The sequence below is a fragment of the Anoplophora glabripennis genome, unplaced genomic scaffold (genome assembly GCF_000390285.2).
Source record: "Anoplophora glabripennis isolate ALB-LARVAE unplaced genomic scaffold, Agla_2.0 scaffold1040, whole genome shotgun sequence".
Lineage (NCBI taxonomy): Eukaryota > Metazoa > Arthropoda > Insecta > Coleoptera > Cerambycidae > Anoplophora > Anoplophora glabripennis.
Window position 1 is genome coordinate 1 of NW_019417138.1, and position 22489 is coordinate 22489.

Sequence of the window (22489 nt, forward strand, 5' to 3'; positions counted from 1 at the left end):
AGGTGCTGTAACAAAGATGCCGACGGCGTCTATGCTTAAGCCGGGGATTAGGTCGGTGATTAAAAGGAAAGAAAGGGATTCTTTCCAGGTAGCCTTAATAAAGGCAGGTAGAATTTGCTCCCTTGCACTACACTTTCACAAAACACGTGTGCTCTGGTCGGCTGCCCGCTAGGAACTGGAACATGACCCATGTTGACAATATTTTTTACTCTACTGTTGTCAGTCTATTATATGTTTTGTGGTTGGCACTGTTGGCAGCACTGTCTCAGGTCAGCTGTTTTGTGGGTCAATCAACTGTCAGTGAGTATGGTGAATGTACGGAATGTATTAATATTTTGATATATTTTAATTCGCAATGCCTTATTTTTATCTTTATCCTTGGTAATGAAACTTTATCTTTGATATAATGTGATAAATCTTCTATTGTATCTTATTCGCATAAACAAAAGTTTCAATTTGTATTTAACTATACTAATTGAAAGTGATTGTTGGTTTGTTAGAGAAAATTGCAACAAATTGTATAATGGATAGAGGTTCTTATGAGAAGTTATCAATAAGAGAATCAGCTAGATCTCTCAAAAAATATGGCAGCACAAGTAAACATGTAACACGAAATGAAAACTACACCAAGCACTATGTTTGTAACACGGATACTTTGCAGGGTATTGCACTAAAATATAACGTAACGGTAAGACAATGTTTTATTTTCACAGAAAGAATAATTCATGTTATTCATTATAGATAGAACAAATACGCAGAGCAAATAAGTTATGGGCATCAGACAGTTTATTTTTAAGAGAATTCCTGTTGATACCTACTGAAACGCCAACACCTATCGCCAGTGAACAAGCAACTCCAGTGGTCAGTCCTTCTACAGTTTCATCACCCTCAATTAGTAGAAGTTTTGATGAAGATAACATTGATGAATTTCTCACAAAAATTGATGCCTCAATCGCCACCACTAAAGAAGAAGTTAAGAAGACCACAATCAACAGCGAGTAAGTTTAACTTTACAACTCGTAAAGTTTCTTAATTGTCTGTACTCTTTCTTAATTATTCTAGGAGTCTGTTCTACATCTAAAAATAACTAAAAACTCAAATGTTATCTCATTTATATTTGTTTTCAAGTTAAACGTTATAACAAAATTAGTCATACACATTGTTATAAAGGCGTTTTTATAATTAAAAAATTGTTTCAATACCTGAAAGTAACACGTAAATTAATTAAGTTAGCCACTTCAGCTTTTTTGATAGGAATTCGTAAACATCTTTTTATGGAGAACTAAATTGAATTTATGTAAAATAGGTGTATTGTAGTGTTTTATTAATTTAAAATGTGGTAATTTGAAAACGAGCAAGAATAGTAGGTACCTTTTATTACATAAAATGTACAATAGAAATAATTATGTGAGGAATTATGACGTTTACTTTGAAAATTAAACGAACAATACCTATTTAATTTTTTTAAAGTTATACATAGCATAGAATATATTCCTAGATTTTGGGGCGTTTCTTCTGATTCACCTTATGTAACAATAATATGTAAAATTAGTCTTCATATATTTTTAAAAGGCTTCTGAAATTATAATGAAATAATTTATGATTTACAACATTTCATTTTTGTGGTATAGTAGCTAAAACAGTGAATAGTACATTATCTTATGTCGTAAACAAAAAAAAAACGGCATTTATTTTAACCTTGCAACAAATTTAACTCTAGTAGTACTGAAGTACTAGTAGAGTTAAATGTATGTAGTTTACATATAAATTTATTAGAGGCATTTTAATATACATAAAAAATATCTGCATCTAAATTGTTTATGAGAATAATGCGTAATAAATACCTAACTACTGTACTTATCAAAAAAATTGAGGATGTTATTTCAACAAGATTACTGATTTGTTTGATAACAATTATCTGTCCCAGTTTTGTTTTACATCAAAATATGTGAAAGAGATTGCAGATTAATTTATTATGGTATAAAATTTATTATACATATTTATTAACATTTATAATATTGTATTTTGTGGTCATAGAACTGTATCTGTCAACTAAACTATAAATTTGAACATTTTATTAAATATGTACATCTATAATTAAGTCCATATTGTTTCAAATAACTTGGTATAAATTTATATTTAGTCAAAATATAAACCCAAATAGTAATATTTAATAAATAATATGTTCCGCAGGGATAAATCCTATCATTTCGCTTGTTTTTTAGGTCGGTAAATAGCTGTTTGCCTACTCTATTTATTTGCGTGCAGTATTTACACTTGTCGCCCGTAAATTGACAATAAAACACGTAAAATTTAAATACACATTCGAAAATATTATTTTTAAAAAGTGACATTTAAATGACAGTTATTTATGACAACCTAAACCCTTTTATTTTTTGTCTAATGATAATATATTATGAATTCTAATATACAAGGTGATTTATTTAAATACTACAAAAAATATTTCTTAAACTTGTTTATTTAAGAAATTGTAACCATTTTTTGACTTGGTTTTTATTATGGTTAATTGACCAAATCAATGAAATGTACAGCATATTTAATATTGATTATGAGTATTATTTAATAATTATTTACTGATGGACATTTTTAGCACATAATTATGTTTATTTTTGACAAGTTTTCATACTTTAACTAAAAAACTAAAATATTTTACAGAACTGTAATTTGTGACTTATTGCACACACACATAGTGCATTGAAGAGCACACACAATTTCGCTGAAGCATATGTCACTTTTCAATATTACCATTACAATTCTCTAGGAGATGGTTACTTTTAACAGATTATGCGTGTTGACATTATTTAACGAATTTTCCATTTAGTGGGTTTTGCTGAAAATATGCACGTGTCACATTTCGAATGCGCAACAACAAAATGCAATAAAATAAGAAATACATACATGAGAGTCCCCTATTGAAATACTGCTCGTGAATATTATCTGCTGAAGATCTTAGTAAAAATGTTTGGTTGTTTGCCCATTATATTCTACTCGCCAAATAAAATTAATTTGTTATTACAAAATTCAAATAATCAAAGATTTATCCAAAACTGTGCTTGAAATTATTGGGAAAATTGTTCTTGCTTGTAAACACTACCTCATCCATCCATTCAGAATACTTACAGTCTAGAGTTATCAGGTATACACCAAGAATTTATAAAATTCCCATTAAATGCAAAACCTGCGGGTTCTAAGACTTGTTTCAGTTTGTATGGACGATAGCGATTTTCTCGTAAAATTCTCCATACCATGGTGTGTGATAATATAACCATGTGTATTCGACACGAGATTTTCTTCCATTAGCTGTAGAATTTCTTTGTCAATTGCAACATGACATACTATATATGGACTGAAAACACAGAACCTCTCTTTGGTTTGGTACAGATCTATTGGGAATTTTGTGCCCATAGACCTGTACACATGCACTTTCATTTTTATGTACATCATCATCTGCAGTTATTGTCACTATATTTATCAGGAGAAAAAATTGCCATTTTTATATTTTGTCAGAATCACAAACTTATCCAACACATTCATATGTGCTAGCTGAGTTATCGAATGCGATTTTACTTTTAGAGATATTAAACAGTTTTTATTTTATAGAAAATTTTAGCTGAAACATAGATAATATTTGTTTGTAATTTCTGTATCGAATCTACAATTACGCCCAAGAAAACGCTTTTTATATATTTTTAAAAAATTTTCTCACTTTTGTTAAAAATAAACTCATTTTAGTTATAATGGGGACTAGAAACTATGAGTATTTGGGGATTGATTTTACTCACAAAAATAGTGTAATTCCTACTCGTAGTAATAATACTTTTATCAGAATTTAAACGGAGAATGTGGTTGATAAAAACTAAAGTGGTTATTATTCGTCTTAAATCAAGAGGATCTTTTTTCAATAAATGTTTTGATGTTTTTTAACGTGATTTTTAAATTTTATTTTCAATAAGGGCTAAGTAAACATTTTATGATTGATTTAGAATGATTTAACATTTTAATGATTTTTTTTGTTTGTATGGGGCAGTTCGTTATGAATAACAAGTACTAAATTTGAAAAAAATAATTTGACTGAAGAACAACCTATGGCAAAATATTAAAATTTAAAAAGTAATTTAGGAATTACAGTGCGTCCCAGAAGTAACGCAAAAAATTCGTATTTTACTTCGTGTTGAGTTTTTACAAAAACGCTAAAACACGTCAATTAGTAAATAGGAATTGTTGTTTTGTCACGTTGGTTAAACCTGTTTTGCGCTATGTTTCATAAACCTATGACATCGACATTTTTTTTAAATAGCACTACCCAATTTTTTAAGCATAAATGGATAGCCCTTTTGAAGGGATATGCGTCGATATTGGGTTTGGCCTACTTTACTTTGACAGGTGCGAAAAAAAGCCAACGATTGGAATGGACATGGTTTGAATTAATAACAAAAGTAGGTATCACAAACTTATGCCCGAACAGTGCTATAGCAAAAAATGTGTATTGGTTGATTGTAGGTACATGTTTTTATGTAGATTTGGTGGGTACACCCTATCACAGCGGCTATGTAGGTATTGTTTTGAAGACGACAGTTAGCGAATGCAATAGTGCCTCATATCATTGTGACAGTTACAAATACCATAACTTTACATTGCGATGGTGTTGTGTTTAAATGAGAAACAAAGAATTGAAATCCTAATTATGGTTGAATACGGAGATAGGATCCGTAGTTATGATGAAGTATGTCAATTATTCAATGCCAAGTATCCAGAACAACCAATACCTCCATCTACAGTAGGCAGATTAGTACGCAAATTTGAAGACGCTGGACCTGTTAGAGATCTGTCTAGATCTAGAAAGCCAACGACAGTGATAGAAAATGATAGGCAAAATGTCATTTTTAGCTGTCACTGAAAATCCACACACTGCCGTTCGTCGTATCGCCGAAAACGCCAACATATCAATACATAAAAACGTACCTACAATCAACCAAAACACAAAACATCCACAAATTTCCATTTTTTGCTGTGGCACTGTTCTCGCATTAGTTTGATACCTACTTTTGTTGTTATTATAAACCATGTCCATTCCAGTCATTGGCTTTTTTTTCTCCCCTGTCAAAGTAAATTAGGCCAAACCCTATATCTGCGTATTTCCCTTCAAAAGGACTATCCATTTATGCTTTAAAAATTAGGTAGTGCTATTTAAAAAAAATGTCGATGACGTCATAGGTTTATGAAACATAGCGCAAAAAAGGTTTAAGCAATGTGACAAAATAACAATTCTTATTTACTAATTGACGTGTTTTAGCGTTTTTGTGAAAACACAACATAATAAAATATGAATTTTTTGCGTTACTTCTGGGACACACTGTATATAATTCCATTAATAACGAGTTATCAAAAAGTGTCATAGGAACTGTACTATAATTTTTATGAAAATAAAAAACTATCAACAAACTTTTTTGTGCATGTTCTAAATGTAAAGCAATAAAGTTTATAGTTTCTAATTTTTTTTATTTTGAAAAAAATAATATTTTCCAACTGATAAACTAATCAAATGTGTGACATAATCTTGTTCAATTTGTAACATAATGAAGTTATCGATATGAGACTGAGTGATGCTGTTGGTGATGAAATAGTGCAAACTTTTGTTTGTTTCAGATTTGCTGTAAATCTAGACATTGACGGCGAGAGGAGGAAACCAGCAGTATCCCGAATGAAACAAATGGTGAACAATAACAGTTCTAATGATATATATCAACCACCACACACAGTAGTAATACAGCAGGGTAAAAAGGTTAGGACTTCTATAAAGCAACATGAGCAGCAGCAAGACGAGTTATTTGAGTTGTAGCATTTATTTTTATTGATCTGAAGTTATTTTTTGTTACTTCCTCAGTTACATTATGATCTGTAGCAATAAGTCCAACAATTTATGAAATCTTTGTCTTCTGACATCCACTGAGCTTGTAAATATTAATATCCTACCATCGTTAAGGTAAAAAATAAATGTAGATAAATTATAAAGCAAATGATTCTATATCATTATTTTTGTGTTTTGTGTGAAAATTGATATAGGAAATTAAAATGAATTGCCTATGTATTATATGCATCCATAATATTTTGTGTTAATTTGTTGAATTGTGATATACATACTGACAGTGAAAGAAACTAATTTGCTTACAAATAAAAAGATTGACAAAAAGTAACGACTTTTTATAATCAATGTTTTATTCCACATTATTTGCTGTTCACAGGCTTTGTGTAATATTTACTTGAATATATCTCCTTTTTTTTTTTGTTAATTTTACTGGTTTGTTAAATTTTGCTTCTTTCATTTCGATACTGATAAATTTATGCCTATGAAAATTTTAATTGTGACCCAAATTTACTCTTCTGCAGGATACCAGTAAAAAATCTCTTCTAATGTATAACTGGTCAAAAAGAAAATGTGTATTTCCGATTCTTTTCTGGAACACCTGGCGACAAGAAGGAAAATTTAGAGTAGAGTATAGAAAATTATAATTGTACATTTACAAGGCAATGGAATGAGTAGCTCTGTTTAGAAATAATATGTTGTTAAATAAATAGAATACTTACTGTTATAGATGTGCTGCATTTGAAATGGCACAGTTGTAAAAAGGAGGGCTAAAAGTTTGTTTTATAAGACTGATCAATTTTCCAGTTATTTAAATTGGTGCTATTTCAAGTGTTAGTGTTTTTAAACATTATTTATTGAAATCTATTAGGACACCTTCCTTCAAATAATTAAATTTCAATTAGAGGAAAGTTGTGTATATTGATTTAAAAATATTTTATATGAGAATTTGGAAACAGGCCATTATTTGTAAATTAAAAATTTCGGATAAAATATAATTAAATTGAATAGATAAATATTATAGTTGTTATAAAGCTTTTAGTTTATTTTTGATTTGCAACAATGAATTACAAAGTTTTTTTGGTTTAACTTTGTATTTTGCTCTAAAAGACAAGAGTGTCAAATACAGGGTGTTTCCTGCCGACCTATAATTCATATGATGTCCACAAACTCTTCTTTTTTGAGATGTTGGGTAAAACAGTTTTATTAATTTTCTTCTATTCTCATTTACATGAATTATGGGTTGAAACAACCTACTTTATTATGTTCATAGAACTGCCTAATATTTGAGGTGAAATATTGCAACACTCTGTATGCACAAATATACAAACAGTGTTATTCAGTGAAGTTAAATTTTTAAGAACAAAGAACAAATATCATAGGGTGTGTCTACTTTAATTTTTCTTCTTTCTTCATTATTCTTCAAGATAATTCAACAATTTTTTTTTAAAGGCATCAAAGACCGCTTCTGATCCATTCACGATTTTTTTAACAAAACACCTATGAAATTTTAAACCAAAAATATTCTGTGTGTTTTCTTCTACATCTACACAGTCTCAAAGTTTAAAATGTGTACTCTGTTAAAACTATTAAATTTCGAAAATATAAAAAAAACACCAGCAATCGCCATCTTAAAAGATTAACACCATCTTATCAGATTTTAAACAAAAAAATCGCTAAGTGTTTATATTGAAATTCGGGGGTATAAAGAAAATCATAGCAGGCCTTGGATCGCCATCTTAAAAGCCGTGGAAGGATCAGAAGAAGCGGTTTTCGATGCCATTTTAAACAAAAAAATATTTGTTAAATTATCTTGAAGAATAAAGTTTTTTTTAAACTTTGAGATTGTGTAGAAGAAAACACTGTATAGTTTGGTTCAAAGTTTACACCTAGAGGTTTCGAGGGGCCCTGGTTCACACTGCTTTATCAAATTTTAAATAAAAAAATGGCTGTGTTTTTACTGAAATTCAGGGGTATAAGGAAAATATAGCAGGCCTTGGATCGCCATCTTGAAGGCCGTGGAAGGATCAGAAGAAGCGGTTTTCGATGCCATTTAAAATAAAAAAAAATTTGTTGAATTATCTTGAATAAAGTTTTTACAGATTTGTACATAAATAAAAGTAGACACACTGTAGATGTTTTATTTCTTCTCTATGACATAACTTGTAACTAATAGACATCATTATTGTTATTGTTATATTTGCTTAATGGTAGTATTACCGTGTTAACAAATAATAGATGAATGTTATTCGATTTATTGTACAGGGTGATTCACTATGTTTTGACCCTCTCCCCCTTTAACTTTTTTGTTTTAAAATTTCGAAAATAATATTTCAAAAACAAATGAAGTCCAAACAAAATGGCCGCGGATGTTAACTTTGTTAATTTAAATGGAACACCCTGTATATTTTTACATATTTGGATAGAATGTTCTCTGTCGAGTATAGTCATATAGGGTTTGTTGGGTCCATCTCTAACAACAAGCGAGATACCATTAAAAAAAGAAAAGGTTTTTTTATTAAGAAAATAAGATATCTTGTAATTGTTGGACCTTCTTTTTTAAATAGTATCTGCTTATTGTTAGAGATGGACCCAACAAACCGTATATGACTATGCTCGACAGAGAACGTTCTATCCAAAAATGTAAAAATATACAGGATGTTCCATTTAAATTAACAAAGTTAACATTCCCGGCCATTTTGTTTTTCTACTATTATTTATGAAAAATTCATAAAAAATCGTGCAACTTTTGTATTTCACATTTTTTATAACTAAAAACAAAAAAGTTAATGGGGTGGTCAAAATATAGTGAATCACTCTGTACACTGACAGGGACTGTTATATTTTAAAAACAGTTTAGAATTGGTCATTATAGTTATATGAACAGCATTCTATTTTGGTATTGTTTGGAACTGCCACTTTCATTTTATCTTGTTTTTTTTTATTATACTTAAAAAATTGCTCATCCGGGCACAGAACCAGTTATTCAAAAGATTAATGTCAAATGTTCTTAAACAGTTTTGTATTGATCGATTACAAATCGGTAATAGAATAACAATCAATTATGGAAATAGCAATTAAACAGAATACACTAATGAACCTATTTTCCAAATATAAATATTTTAAGTTCCTACAAATCAAATTGTTTCTGGTATGTAAATTTATTTGTAACATCCCCTGAAATCGCTCATTTATCTTTTAGAATTTTGATAAGTCTGGAAAAAATTTAATACATAGGTTGTTGCAATTAAATTTGAAAAAATTGACTCGAGAAAAGCAGATGAATCAGCAGATCATTGAAGTTATGATTTCCGTAACCATTTACAAAACTATGGTTTATTTTTTATAATGTCAATTTTGACATACTTGAACAGGTTATTTGGTAAGTTCGTGTCACCGCAATGAGTTTTTCCTTAATTATTTTAGTATAAAAAGCTTTACATACAAAGCTAAAGGTCTTTTTATCAGTTGTTTATGAAAATAATATTTTGTAAACATAATGGAATCCTTTTCGAGATCTAGGGGTTTTTATTTATTTTTATTTTTTAATTTTTTTATGGTGAAATTTCATGTGGGTTTAGAATTACTTTAAAAAACATCTGGGTTCCACGCTTCATTATAAAAATTTGACTAGATCAATTTTCTCCAGCCACCACTGCTAAATCATTAGCTTTCAGGGACAAGTGTTAAAATTAAAAAAAAGTCAGTTCATATCTAAAAAGTTTAGTGTAAACATTTAAAATTTTAACTATTTGACAAAAATTTGCTTATTTGATTTACAAACTTGTCAACCAGTGGCAAAGATATTGGGGACTGACAGATTAATTAGTTATGTCATTAATCCATGTTTAATTAATGTGAGACAGATATTTTCCGATATATCTGAAAAAAATATGTTTTTCTTTTAATTTCAGCACTATGTATCTCGAAAATCAGTAGCTTTGAACCTTTGATTCAATAATGCTTTTTGGTCTAAAATATTCCAAAGAACATCTTCCTGATATACACATTTAGAAAACATTGGTGTTAACAATACACCGCTGTACAATTTCTCACAGGTAAAAAAACAAAACATAAAGTGTCGCATGTAAGTTTGTCGATTTCAGAAGTAATTTCTTCTTTCTTCTTTTAATATGATTTTATCATGTCAACAATGGGAATACCTTATAAAACCTAACAATATAAATTATAAAAATATTACGCAACATAACTTGAAACAAACCAGTTAAGAATTATACAACTACCTAACAGCTAAGACAACAATTTCTTTAACAAATATTGTCAATAACAGTTAAACATTTAATAACTCTTTAATTCTTAATTCATTTCTAAGTATATTGCTACGAACAACTAGGATTTCTTGTTGCTGCTTCATAATTTCATCCTGTAGGTGCTCCAGTTGTGCCAATAAAGGCTTGTTTGACTCAACGCTGAGCCTAAAATAATATATTTTGTAAAATCTACCAACTCTTGAAAATCAACAAACCTTTTCTGTTTATAAATTTCCTTGAATAACTGATTTTTAATATTTGTCCACATCTGTAATTCCCCGTGCATGGCATCAATGTCTTCATGTAAATAATTCATTATTTTCCCTAAAGGATTTGCAGTTCTTGTTAATGTTTGTATCAGAGAACGAAGATGGTTAACCTCCTTGGCTGCTCCATCTTTATTATGCAAAGCTGTGATATAAGTGTATTTTATATTTAATTGTTACTTTCATTTGTAGAATATATTTAATTTGTATATTTTTTTTCTAATGTTATATATATATGAATATAAATATAAAAATTGTGACAAACTAAAATATGAACATGTTAATCCAAAATGCTTATGCATAATCTAGCTCCTCGCATCTGTCTGCCAAATTTGATTTATTTAAATTTTTTGTATTACAAGATCAATAATGATTTTATGTAAAAATAAAAAAAATCAGATTAAGTTTTTTTGACTCATTTTATTTAAAGGTATTATCGAAAAAGTGGCAAATATCCCATTGACAGCTAAAACGTGCATTGTCAAATATCTTTTTTGTTTTGTATATGAAATGAAGACACACTACCCAAACAGCATGGCACATCCCTAAGACGTACATTATAGGTCATATGTTGGCCTGTACGTACATGGACTTAAAATGTACGTTTTCAAAACGTACGTATCCAGTCCTAAATTGTACATCCTTAAAATACGTATCATGTACGTACATATTATGTTCCCGTCGAGCCGTATGTTAATTATATGTATTTATCTAAATACATATAAGTAGTAATTTAATAGCGGGAAAGTTTCTTTATTACCTGATTGACATCCCACATGAAATAGGTTATATATTCGCACTTCTGTATTTAAATTAATTAAATTGCTGGTGCTCCATCATCTGTGTATTTGTCACAGAGTCAATTAGTTAAAGTTTCTTATGCATAAATTGAATACCTAGGGTTAGTTAGTCATAATATGAATATGGCGTTTATTGCAAAAACCGAATACCTATCCATGAATTTATTAACAATTATTGCCACCAAAATTTAAATAGTTGGTAGCGCCCTCTGCTCTGTCTGAGGCTATAATAAATTCCAGCTGTTTCGGCAAAGCAAAGAGTATTATATTGTAAATTCTTGTTGGTTTCGGTCGCAAAAAAGAGAAAGGACATTAAACAAATCCATTTGTCGGAGTGAAATAGCAAAACTGATTCCCTTACGAAACAGTCACCACGCCCGCGCTTCTTACTTTGCGAAGGTAAACTATTGTATTTTGGTCATAGAAAAATGATTTTGGTAAACTAGGTGCTAGGTTATGTTCATGATCGTTCGACTTGAGAAACGAGTGTTCTTCAGTGTTTAAGTGATATAATCCTTAGTATTTTGTGGATGAGTTGGTAAGTAGTCACAGTAGATTAGTAGTATTTTAATAAATAAACGAATCAGTTATATTTTTCGGAGAAAGTTTACACTTAGTTTGTAAATACATAATTTTTCTGGTAAAAGAAGGGGCACATTCCCGCCATTGTCATTCCCATCATTTCCTAGATTACATATACATTTTTACAACCGGCATTATAATAAAATAGTAAATATTCCTTTTGGATGCTTGCTTTTAGGTAAGAGAATATTTAGAGATTTTAGGAAGTGTACCTAACCTATATATTTTTTGTCTTCGTTTTACTTTGCCTGTCCGTTTCCAACGTCAAGGGAGATTGAGGTTGTATATATTTTATGCTGTATTTATGATGTATAAATTCAAAGTTAGCAAGCATTACAAAAAAGCCCAGAATCAGTTACGATCATTTGAAGCTTTAGTTAAATCTCGAGACAGCTTATTAACCTCGGTAGAGTTGTGCCCAATTCAGAACCCAAATTCTCTAAATGACCAAAATGATGCATGTGATGCTAATTATTTTATTGCTCATTCTGAGGTTCATTCCTTAAGTTTAGAAGATGATATTTCATTTTTTGAATTTGAACCTGATATTATTAATATCAATAGTAGTATAAATGTAGAACCTGTTACTCAAAATATTCGATATATCGCCTTGTCTTTACAATTGGCAGAATGGGCTGTAAAACACAGTATTACCCATACTGCTGCCATAAATGATCTTTTAAAAATATTAAAGCCGATCCATAATGAATTACCTCTTGATTCAAGGACCCTTTTACAGATTCCCAAACATACTATTGTTGAAATTGTTGGACCTGGTCAATATTTTCATTTAGGATTAGAAAATGGTATTAAAAAACTTTTATTAAAATTCCCAAATTGTCCGAATAATATTGAGATAAATGTTAATATTGACGGCTTACCCATTACCCATTTCTATGACGAATGTAACACCAAGCAGCAGTACAATATATAATGTTGCCCAAAATGGAGGTACTTTTTTCCCTTTTTCATAATTTTTATTTTGAAGAACTTACATTTTAATTAATGTGTAGGTATTGTGATTTCAATATTTAAAATTCTTAAGTTAAAAAAAAACAAACCTTACCTTTCTCACAAAACGTATTCACTAGGATTTTAAAATATATTTTTTTTATTTTTCAGATAAAGGAAATTGTACTTGTTGCCCAAGTCATCATTATGGTATTTATAATTCATATAGTTAAAACCTTATATGACCTTTTTCTTTCAGTTGATTATCTCAAGCAAATACTAAACCAACAAACTTTCATTAAAAGTTTAATGACTGATATTTTGGCAGAAATTACTTCAAAAAATTCCAGAGTAACTGAAATAGCAGATCCAAATGAATCAGTTTTAAATAAATTTAATCTACCTATAAAAGAAGATGATGACTGAATTACTAAACCGATACTTAGAAAATGAGAACTTTGCAAAAGCTGTACGTATTATTTTTTAAATAAGTACCATATTGTTTTGTTAACATATACCTGACTTCAATATAATTATTTGACGTTTATATGTTTTTGCTACTACAGTTATTGATAAAAAGACTATAAAAGTCAACAAAATAGTTTTCGTCATTAATTTTGCATAATTTTTAAAAGTTTTTGACTTGATTACTGAATTACTGATGGTATTTAACTTAATTTTTTTTCTTTTACTTTTACCTGCTTATACAGGTTGATTTTTAAGTTGGGTATGTTCTACCACCAAATAAAGCTAAAAAAAAAAATAAGTAAACAGTTTTTTTTACTTGCCACTTTTTCGAAATTATTATTATCACCTACTTTATAATATATGTATTTTGAAAAAGTAGCACAGGAAAAGACGATAGAAGGATATACCCAACATAAAAATCACTATGTATAATTTCTTACTACCAATATTTTTCTTTTAGGCAACCGAATTCTGCAAGATTGGAGGCAAAGATAATTATGATTTTGTTAAAAGATGTATGGCAATATTATTAACAAATGAATATGCACAGCAATAAAGCTTAGGTAGAAGACAGAAAAAAGTTTTTGCAATAATATGGTATCAAAGTTAGAAATCGGTGAGTCAAAATTAATTTTTACAAATTTTAAGTATTGTAATTATCATTAAAATTGCAATACGCTATTTTACATAAACGTTTGGAAATATGAATGCAAGTGAATGAATGCTAGTGTAGTGAGATCGAATGTTTGCCTTCTGTTCGAAAGGTACCTACCTACTGGATTTGACTCTACCCTACCCCAAACGATGATTTTTAAACTACGAGGGTTTGAAAATCATCGTTCAAGATTCCCATATCACGCTCAATATCCATTGGCTGATATATAAAAAAGTCACCTTTCTCATTGAATACTTTCTAAATTAAAACAATAACAAATTAAGTAATTTCATGATTCCTGCAATAAATCAGAAGTTTTTAGATTAATCTGAGTAAAACAATTATGTGCATGTTGTTTTCTATAAATTAATACTTTAGGATTGGCTAAATTTTAATTTTATTTTTAGATGCTGCACATAGAGCAGGAAGGGCTAGACTCTTACGAATCAGAAACATCGCTAAGAAATTGGCTACGAAGGGCCCGGGACCGAATAAAATAAATATATGAGTAATAGGAAGATGTGTTATAAATAGGTATATAACTTAAACAAATATAAAATAAAATACATTTTGTTGTATTATTCAACACATGCTTATGATAATTACTATGCAATAATTTATGTGATTGACTAAAAATAAATGGTGTTAAGATGCTCTTTAAATGAATAAACTGCTAAAAAAAGCCTATATATGGGATCAAACGATCTTATGTACAGTCACACCGTTTTACTCACAAATTATAACTAAATTTTTAAGTTTTTGTTTTAATGAAGTATCAAAATTTAATACTAACATTTTGCTTAAAACTTAAGTCTGATTTTGAAGTGTTGTTTACAGATATTGGAACAATTCAAAGCATTTAGGTAATTGTTTGAAAACATTTTTTTTTAAATGCTAAACTACAGATCAGCCCTTTTTTTTATTACAAATTGTGTACAAATTAGATACGAAATTTAAGTTTAAAATACAGGTTTTCCAAGGACATTTGATTTATTTTAAGTATAGGTAATTGACAGAATTTTGATATTATTTGCGCAGGACTATTTTCTTCAAGGTTTTCACCAGACAAGTTTACCTTTTCTGGTATTTTCAGCTGTGTCTTTTGGGTATAAATAAATAACTTTTCAACTGAGCTTTAAGTGTCCTGCGAGATTCTAATTCAAATTTTTTGTGGCGATTTCCATCGACACACTGAGTGCGCACCGAGTATATTTCCATCTTTTATTTTCACTGTAGATAATACAGGATGGAGATACACTGAATTCACACTCAGTGCATCAATGGAAATTGCTATAATTCTTCAACTAGTAATATTCATTCAGAATACTGTAGAATGCAATATTATGATCCAATTTTGGACGTATTGAAGACGTACCAAATTTGGTCTTTTTTAGTCCCTGAAGACGTAAATATAGACTCCCATTATGTCCCCTAATGGATCTAAACGGGACGTATTGAAGACGTCCACCATTGTGGAAAATGTATGTACTGAAGACGCCTTATGTATGTCATCAGTACTTAACTCGTCGTACATAAGATGTACAGTACAGCCGGATGATACAACCTTAGTATATACATAAAACGTACCAATGCTGATTGGGTACTGAACAGTGACATAAATAACTTTATAGGATATACACTTATAATTCACTAAATATCGCTTTAAATTTTACCATAAAATTAAACTTGATAAAACATTCTGTTTTGATTCCAGTAAAAACTAATACCCCACACAGAAAGTCACGAAATTACCTACTGTATTACCAACTCTTCAAACTAAAAACTACAATAAAATTATGTGGTGACATACTCGTATATTCTCGTTTTGTGAAATTAATATATGGCCCGTTGGCCATTTGTTTTTTTGCCCATCCAGCACCCTGCTGACATTAACACTGAAATTCAGAAAGTAAACAGAGTGCTTAAAAAAAATTGCAATAAATACTTTTCCTTAAAAACTTGAAATGATCTAAAAAAGTATTTCAGATACCAATCTGATAAGATTGGTGAGTTTTGTTTATTCATTTTTGTTATATTACATTATAAAAGTTTTACTTACAATTACTATCCACATAAAAATATATTACCACCAGAAAATATTTAATAAATTATGCACCCGTAAATGTTTCTAATGTCTATCATTTTATCCATTTGACATAAAAAAATATGATTCACGAGTTTAAAATAACATACAAAAGCAATCTGATTTTACAAAGTTATTTTCCGTTGCAGTTTCGCTTTCTGCCACTCCGTTAGTTTAATGGACTAGTTTAAAAAGAGTCAACATGATACGCATAAGATACTATCGAGCTATCGAGTTTGGGAGTTGCCCAGTGACAGATTAGACAATTTTAAGTTCAGCTTAAAAAGCAAATTATGGCTTAAAAAAACTGATTCCCCTCTTAAAGCTACACTCCCTACGTACTTATTAGTTGACTAGCAAAATATTTTCCAACTTACCATCTTGTTCCCAATCAATATCAACTTTTTTCTTAAGACCTTCTCCTTCCTCTTGTATTTGCTCTAAGATTTGTTCAACTAATTGACCCTTGTTGCTTTTTGACACATCTAGGGAATTAAAATTTTCTTCAGCCACTTCTGAAGTTGTCTGAATAACGACTGTCTCTTCATCATCCATATTGTCAACATTCTCGATAATGACATTGATATTACCCATCGTTATGCTTTCTTGAAGGGGTAAGGCAGAATCTAGTCTTAAACGAGGTGCACCAGGTCTTGCACTTGATGGACGTACACTTGGTGGTCTCAAGGAACTTTTTGGTCGTTGTGGTTGGTGTGCTAAAATTTTCCAAATTAATTGTCTAAAATACTTATACTTTTTTTATTATTTTGTCGTCCTAATATTTACATATTTTGATGACTATAAATAAAATAAACATAAAAATGTATATTCCAAACTACCTTTAAATTTAAAATAAATCCTTACCAGTTATTTGCAATGGTTTTAAAGGTTCATCTTTATCAACATTTATATTTTTTTGTTTGATTGTTGAAACACTTTCATTTTCGTTATTAGGATGAGCAGACTTGGGTCTTGAGCTCCGCGTGTCACTTTTAACTTGTTTATTTTCAGGATTTTGGTTATTTATATCTTCATATTGTTTATTAAGGATCTCCGCCTTAACACTTTCTAGTGCTTTAGAATTAGATGAATTTTCTGTTATTTTTTCATGTTCTCTTTCACCCTCCTGTTCATGTACTTTAATCTGATTATCAGATTTGTTACTCTGATTATCCACCTTGTCTATAGATTGATCTACATCTGTAGACATAATTGTGCTTTGCTTTGGAGTAGTAACTTCTACCACAACTTCTTTCTTGCTGCCTTCCTTTATTTTTTCTTTTTCTGTAACATTTTTTTTATCCAACTTATTTTTGTCCCTTGACGAATCCTTTGGAGTATTTGCTTTAGTTTTACTTCTTGGAGAATCATTAATTTTTTTGGCTTTATTAACTTTGTTGCTGGAATCATCTGTATTTTTAGTTTTAGATGTTTTCCCTTTGTCATCTCTTTTAGGAATCGATTTTTTCAACTTTTTTTTCTCGGTTGTATCCACCTGCCCAGAACTTAATTGAGTAATGTACTCGGTAGTATCTATTTTGTCTTCTATTGCTTTTCCAATGGCTTGCAAAAATAAATTTGTTTTCAATGGTTCCAATCCTGCGACGATTTTATTAGCCCGTACTGTGAGATCAGTTTTTGTTACACTTTCTACAAAAATTGTTGCATTGTTTGTATAAAACTAGTTTTAAGAAAGATTCACAAATTATTAGTGCTCTTTTTAAGAATAAAATTAAAGTCATTAAAATTATGTGATATAATATAAGATAGTAGCGAGACTAACATACTTACTAACAGCATCAATAAGTTTATTTAGAAAAGCAACTTTAGCTTCTTTTTCTTTAACATTTTCAGATATAAGCTCTTGTGTAGAAAATAATCCTTTAAGAAAACCAGTTTCTTTGATAACAGAAATAACGATGTCATGTAAGAATCTAAATGGAGGTTTCTTCAATAATTTATCCGTTAATGCTGGCTTTTTTACATATTTTCCTAAAATCTTCTGAGTCTTCTTTATTACTTCTGGACTAATATCTTCGGCCATAATTTTATTTAAAATATGGGATTTTGTAAATTTTTGTAATGAAAGAATTCATTGACATTTCAAACTTTATAGGCAGTTGACAACGATATGATGCGTTGCTATGGTTATAGTCACGTGATTTATACTTTGTCTGTCATGCGCAGTCAGAAAATGACGCGCCTGAAAAATAGCCTGCCTCCATCTTATTTGTACCCGTGATAAAACGGTTGTCCACTTTCAGGGGCGTAAGTACTAGATAATTTTTTCTAATAATTTAATCATTCACAAAATATCTCAACATACGAAATTTAAGAAAGAGTTATATTTTAAAGCTATTTTAACATCTATAGTGTTATATAACTTCTTAGATACGATTAGAATAGTAATCGTAATGAAGTTGAAATTTCATTTTAGACTTTCTCCTTAACAAGCTTGCATTGAGTGTCGTGTTTTCATTAATGTATGGGGGTCAAAACATAACCTAATTCTTTAAAATTTTCCTAATCCTAAATATGTGCAGTTTTAAGCCAATTGTATACATTTGTTGCGTTTTGATTTACATTTGAATGCACTATGAAGTGCATACATTTTGCCGTATATTTTTGACAAACTCAAAATATGAATTTTACGTGAATACATATTTGCCAATATGCCAATAATTGCCAATATGTAAAAATTATCGATGTAAGAATATACCACTGTTGGTTTATTTAATCTCAATAATTATAGGAAATGGATAACCCTATAGTGGTTGTTCCCATTAAAGAAGAGACAACAGCTGTTAAAGCTGAAAGTAATGAGAATGAAGAATGTATAGATAACGTTAAATCACCGAATAATACAGTTCAAACTGTTGTTCTTCAGAATATACAACTTAATGAGGCAGGTGAAGAGCTTCCAATAATTTTCAATGATTTTTCTGAAAATAACTCTGATGGAAATCTGGAGATTGCTGCTTCCATGGAAGAAGACGTCATTCATACATATATCATAGAGTAGGTCATATCCATGTAATTTTAAATCAATGCTCTAATAAACCGCAAACTGTCTATGTGCAAATGAAAGATTAGCACTCTTGTCCCTACCTATCTTTAGAGAAGATGGACGAAGGAAACAGTTGAATTCTTTATCAATGACTTATTTTTGCCGGTCCTTCTTGTAATAACTTGCAGATTGGCTTGTGAGAGCCCTGATTATAATCACCAAATATTCAGTTGTTGCTTAACTATTTATCTATACTTTGTTACACATATCAGAAAAAAAAGTTAATAGAATATAAAAATTGCAACATTGTGAGTAAATATTACTAAATATTTTTATTTTTAAATTTATCTACTTACATTCATACACAGAAAAAAAAGTTAATAAGTATAATATAATAATTATAAAATTTTTATTTTTAAATTACTTACCTATATTAATATCGTAATATGTTGATAGAAATTCTGATCTTATCAGAATGGAAATATAAATATGATTTTAAAGTTATAAGTAATCAGTTACAATATATAATATACCAATATAGCCTAGATAAGACATGCATGTTCGTAGTTATGATTTTTAATGTAACTAACATATGATTCCATTATGATTTAATTTTAGTAATACAGAATTCGAACATGGAGATAGTCAAGAAATAATTTACGAAGAACAGGAAGGTGATGAGGAAAGTACTATTCATTACGTAATAGAAGAACACACTGAATTTGTAGAAGGCAATGAAGAAGACGATGAAACCAATGATGTGGCTATGGAATATACTTATGAAGAAGCTGAAGAATCTGTAGATGATCCTTCAGATGAGACAGTTGAAAACGAAAATAAAGAAGTGGATGATGTAAAAAAAGAAAAGGATGAAGACCTGGTAGCTTGTGATATTTGTGACAAATCGTTTAAAACTACTGCGGTAAGTTGAGGATATTTATTTAAGTAGTTTTTATATAGAATATTTGTAGGGTCTAAAAAGACACATTACTGTAAACCATGGTGATAATGATTTTGGCGATGACGATGATCCACTTTCTCTTCAGCTGTGTCCCTGCTGTGGTGAACCTTCTGATTCTGCTCATACAGTAAGTGCATTTTTGATAAAAACTATATTATTCACAAATTTACACTTACCTAGGTATCCAGTTAGGTGGGTAGGTGCATTTTTATTTTTACTAAAGTATGCATTCAGCAATTCTATCACACATTGGACAATTCGCCCCTACTTAAAGTCTATTTGCATTATAATATTGTAAGTGTAAGGTGACAAAATCACTGAAATTCCTAAAAGTACAAACATCACTGGAAAATGTGATGTACCTCCAAGACAGTAGAATCTACCTATAAGTACTAGTAAAATCAGTAATTACTTTGCTATCACTATCACTGTTACTAACGTAATAACTGTTGTCATCTGAACGTTTCGTGAGACATATCGTTTTCATTTTCTGAATTATGTTTAGAGTTTCTTCTGAAAAAGAGAAACTTATGTCTTTCGTAACGTCAAGAAGCTTAAACCAACAACGTGGCAACCAGTCTGGAAATTGATCAGATATGTAAATTGTCATCTAAAAGTTCGTGTACACATGATATATGTGATATATCTGTAAGAATTAATTATTAACTATCGTTCTTTCCCTGGAGGTAACTTCAATCCCATAGAAAATATTTCTAGAAGTGTTTCTCATCTATTATTGGTACTTGAATTTTCTCAAACCTTGGAGACCCTATTTCCCTCATTTATCCATATTTCGTTCAGATAATACATTTTTGTTTTTGATGTATACTTCATTATTTTTTCTCCCTCTAAATTCCATTCACCAAATTACAATTTAGTTTTTTAGCACGATTTTTCATTTACGTTTTTGAGTAACAAAAGTTCATTTCATGCACAGTATCCAGTAAAACTCTTACAATATAACAAAAATTTGTACCTTTTGTGATTGTAGTTTGAATTTTTGTTAATGTTGCAAGTTAATTTTTAAAATAAAATATATGAATTTTCCTACAGATCGCATAATTAACTTCATTGTCAATTTCAATTTTTTCCTGCTTTTTTACACTTTCACCACATTTTAGAGTACTATTAACATTTCCGACACATTTTTCTTAATGAACTGCGTATTTACATGGTGTCACACACTGACACCTGCGTTTTGCTCACAAATTCATAAAAATGTGATCTGTTAAATTTATTAATTTCCATGATTCTGATTATTAACAGATTAGACACTAGCACTTGTAGATAATTCCATTTTTAAAAAACACCTGGAGTAACTGAAATGTGAAAATACTACGTTTTTCCACTTGATATGCATATGACATGAAAATGAAACAACTACTGTGTGAGCTACATGCCCCGTTCACCATTGAATTATACCTTCAATATCTAATAAACATCTAAAGCAGGGGTGGCCAACCTTTTCAGCGACCGGGCCAATTTTCAGAAATGATATTTGCCACCGGGCCACACACCTAACTTACCTTTTTTTTTATAAAACCCTTCCCAGTAGTTGAAATCGTGGTTAAACGGTTGCCAATTCTAATGCTAAAGAAAACAAGAAATATGTATTTTTTTTTGAGGAAAATAAAATATATCTGAGAATCAAACATATTTATTATATAATTCAAAAATATTTTAGTGAGAAACCTGACTTTATTTTGCCGAACTAAGTGCGTCAATGTTGATCTCGACTGCAACGATTTGGAAACTGTTTGCTACAAGCAAACAGTTTCCAAATGAGCATCGGTAATTCGTGTTCTCACTTGTGATTTGATGTGCTTCATGCGACTAAAAAGTTGTTCACACGCATAAGTGTTTCCAAATAGTGAAACCATGAACAAAGCATGTTTGTAAAACTCAGGATATTTATACTTATCCAAATACGTTTTATAGAACTCTTCTAAACCAACTTGTTGGAATTTCTCCTTTAACTGAGTATCACAACACATTTCACAATGTTCCAATTGCAATCTTCCAGGTAATAAATTCACGTCTACAGCAAATGGCGTTGCAAATGCACAAAATACTACATGATGTTTTTTAAAATCCTGAAATCGGTTTTCAAATTCGAGATTCAAATTGGATATCAAAGAAGCGTATTTATCCGCCGCCTCCTGTGTGAGGATGAGGAGTTTACTTACCTACAGAATCTATCAAGGCTTAGTAGCGAAAATATAACGAAACTACAGAATAACACTAATACATAGAACTTTGTTAAGCTTCCGAAGCTTCCCGAAGACTCACTTGGCGACGCATTATATCCGCCCCGCAATCCACAAGGTACATCCGCACTCCCCACTGATCTCTCACACATATAGTCCAAGCATTCTGTCACGGATTAATGTTAAATTTGCAGAAATTATTACCTGGACAAAAAAAATATGACCGTATAGAAAATTAAATTTTAAATTGAGTTTCTTGTTCTTTAAACTCGATCCAATATGGCGAACATGGTTAAAAAAAATCGCAAAGTTGAAAAAAACTGTTTTTCTAAAATAACTAAAAAAATATAGCAC

At 30.0% G+C, this 22489-nt stretch overlaps 3 protein-coding genes and 1 long non-coding RNA gene across 5 annotated transcripts in view; 3 read left to right on the top strand and 1 right to left on the bottom strand.

The window, feature by feature from the left end:
- The first annotated feature begins 276 nt into the window (after window positions 1–276).
- Window positions 277–6215, top strand: LOC108914786 (lysM and putative peptidoglycan-binding domain-containing protein 2). The gene is made up of 3 exons (XM_018720666.1): window positions 277–688; window positions 742–998; window positions 5668–6215. Exons 1-3 carry the CDS (start codon window positions 524–526, stop codon window positions 5858–5860), a joined length of 615 nt encoding a protein of 204 aa, XP_018576182.1. The 5' UTR covers window positions 277–523; the 3' UTR covers window positions 5861–6215.
- Window positions 6216–8889: 2674 nt separating this feature from the next.
- Window positions 8890–18004, bottom strand: LOC108914784 (TRAF3-interacting protein 1). The gene is made up of 6 exons (XM_023455966.1): window positions 17752–18004; window positions 16825–17610; window positions 16338–16676; window positions 14612–14620; window positions 10371–10566; window positions 8890–10320 (listed from the first exon to the last, which is right to left on the bottom strand). The coding sequence occupies exons 1-6, from the start codon at window positions 18002–18004 to the stop codon at window positions 10176–10178; spliced, it is 1728 nt and encodes a 575-aa protein (XP_023311734.1). The 3' UTR covers window positions 8890–10175.
- On the top strand, window positions 11500–14445 carry LOC108914793. 2 transcript variants are annotated; one of them, XR_001964688.1, is made up of 6 exons: window positions 11500–11759; window positions 12543–12754; window positions 12926–12964; window positions 13014–13223; window positions 13683–13838; window positions 14285–14445. It is a non-coding gene; the product is annotated as an uncharacterized LOC108914793 (long non-coding RNA). The 2 variants fall into 2 exon arrangements; XR_001964687.1 differs by lacking the exon at window positions 12543–12754.
- A 187-nt stretch (window positions 18005–18191) lies between the features above and the next one.
- Window positions 18192–22489, top strand: part of LOC108914792 (zinc finger protein 2 homolog) — an 18248-nt gene continuing 13950 nt past the window's right edge. Inside the window, exons 1-4 of the mRNA XM_018720680.1 lie at window positions 18192–18228; window positions 18713–18978; window positions 19586–19889; window positions 19939–20055. Of these exons, the coding sequence (XP_018576196.1) occupies window positions 18716–18978; window positions 19586–19889; window positions 19939–20055 (684 nt within the window). The 5' untranslated portion in view covers window positions 18192–18228; window positions 18713–18715. The remainder of the gene's footprint in view (window positions 18229–18712; window positions 18979–19585; window positions 19890–19938; window positions 20056–22489) is intronic.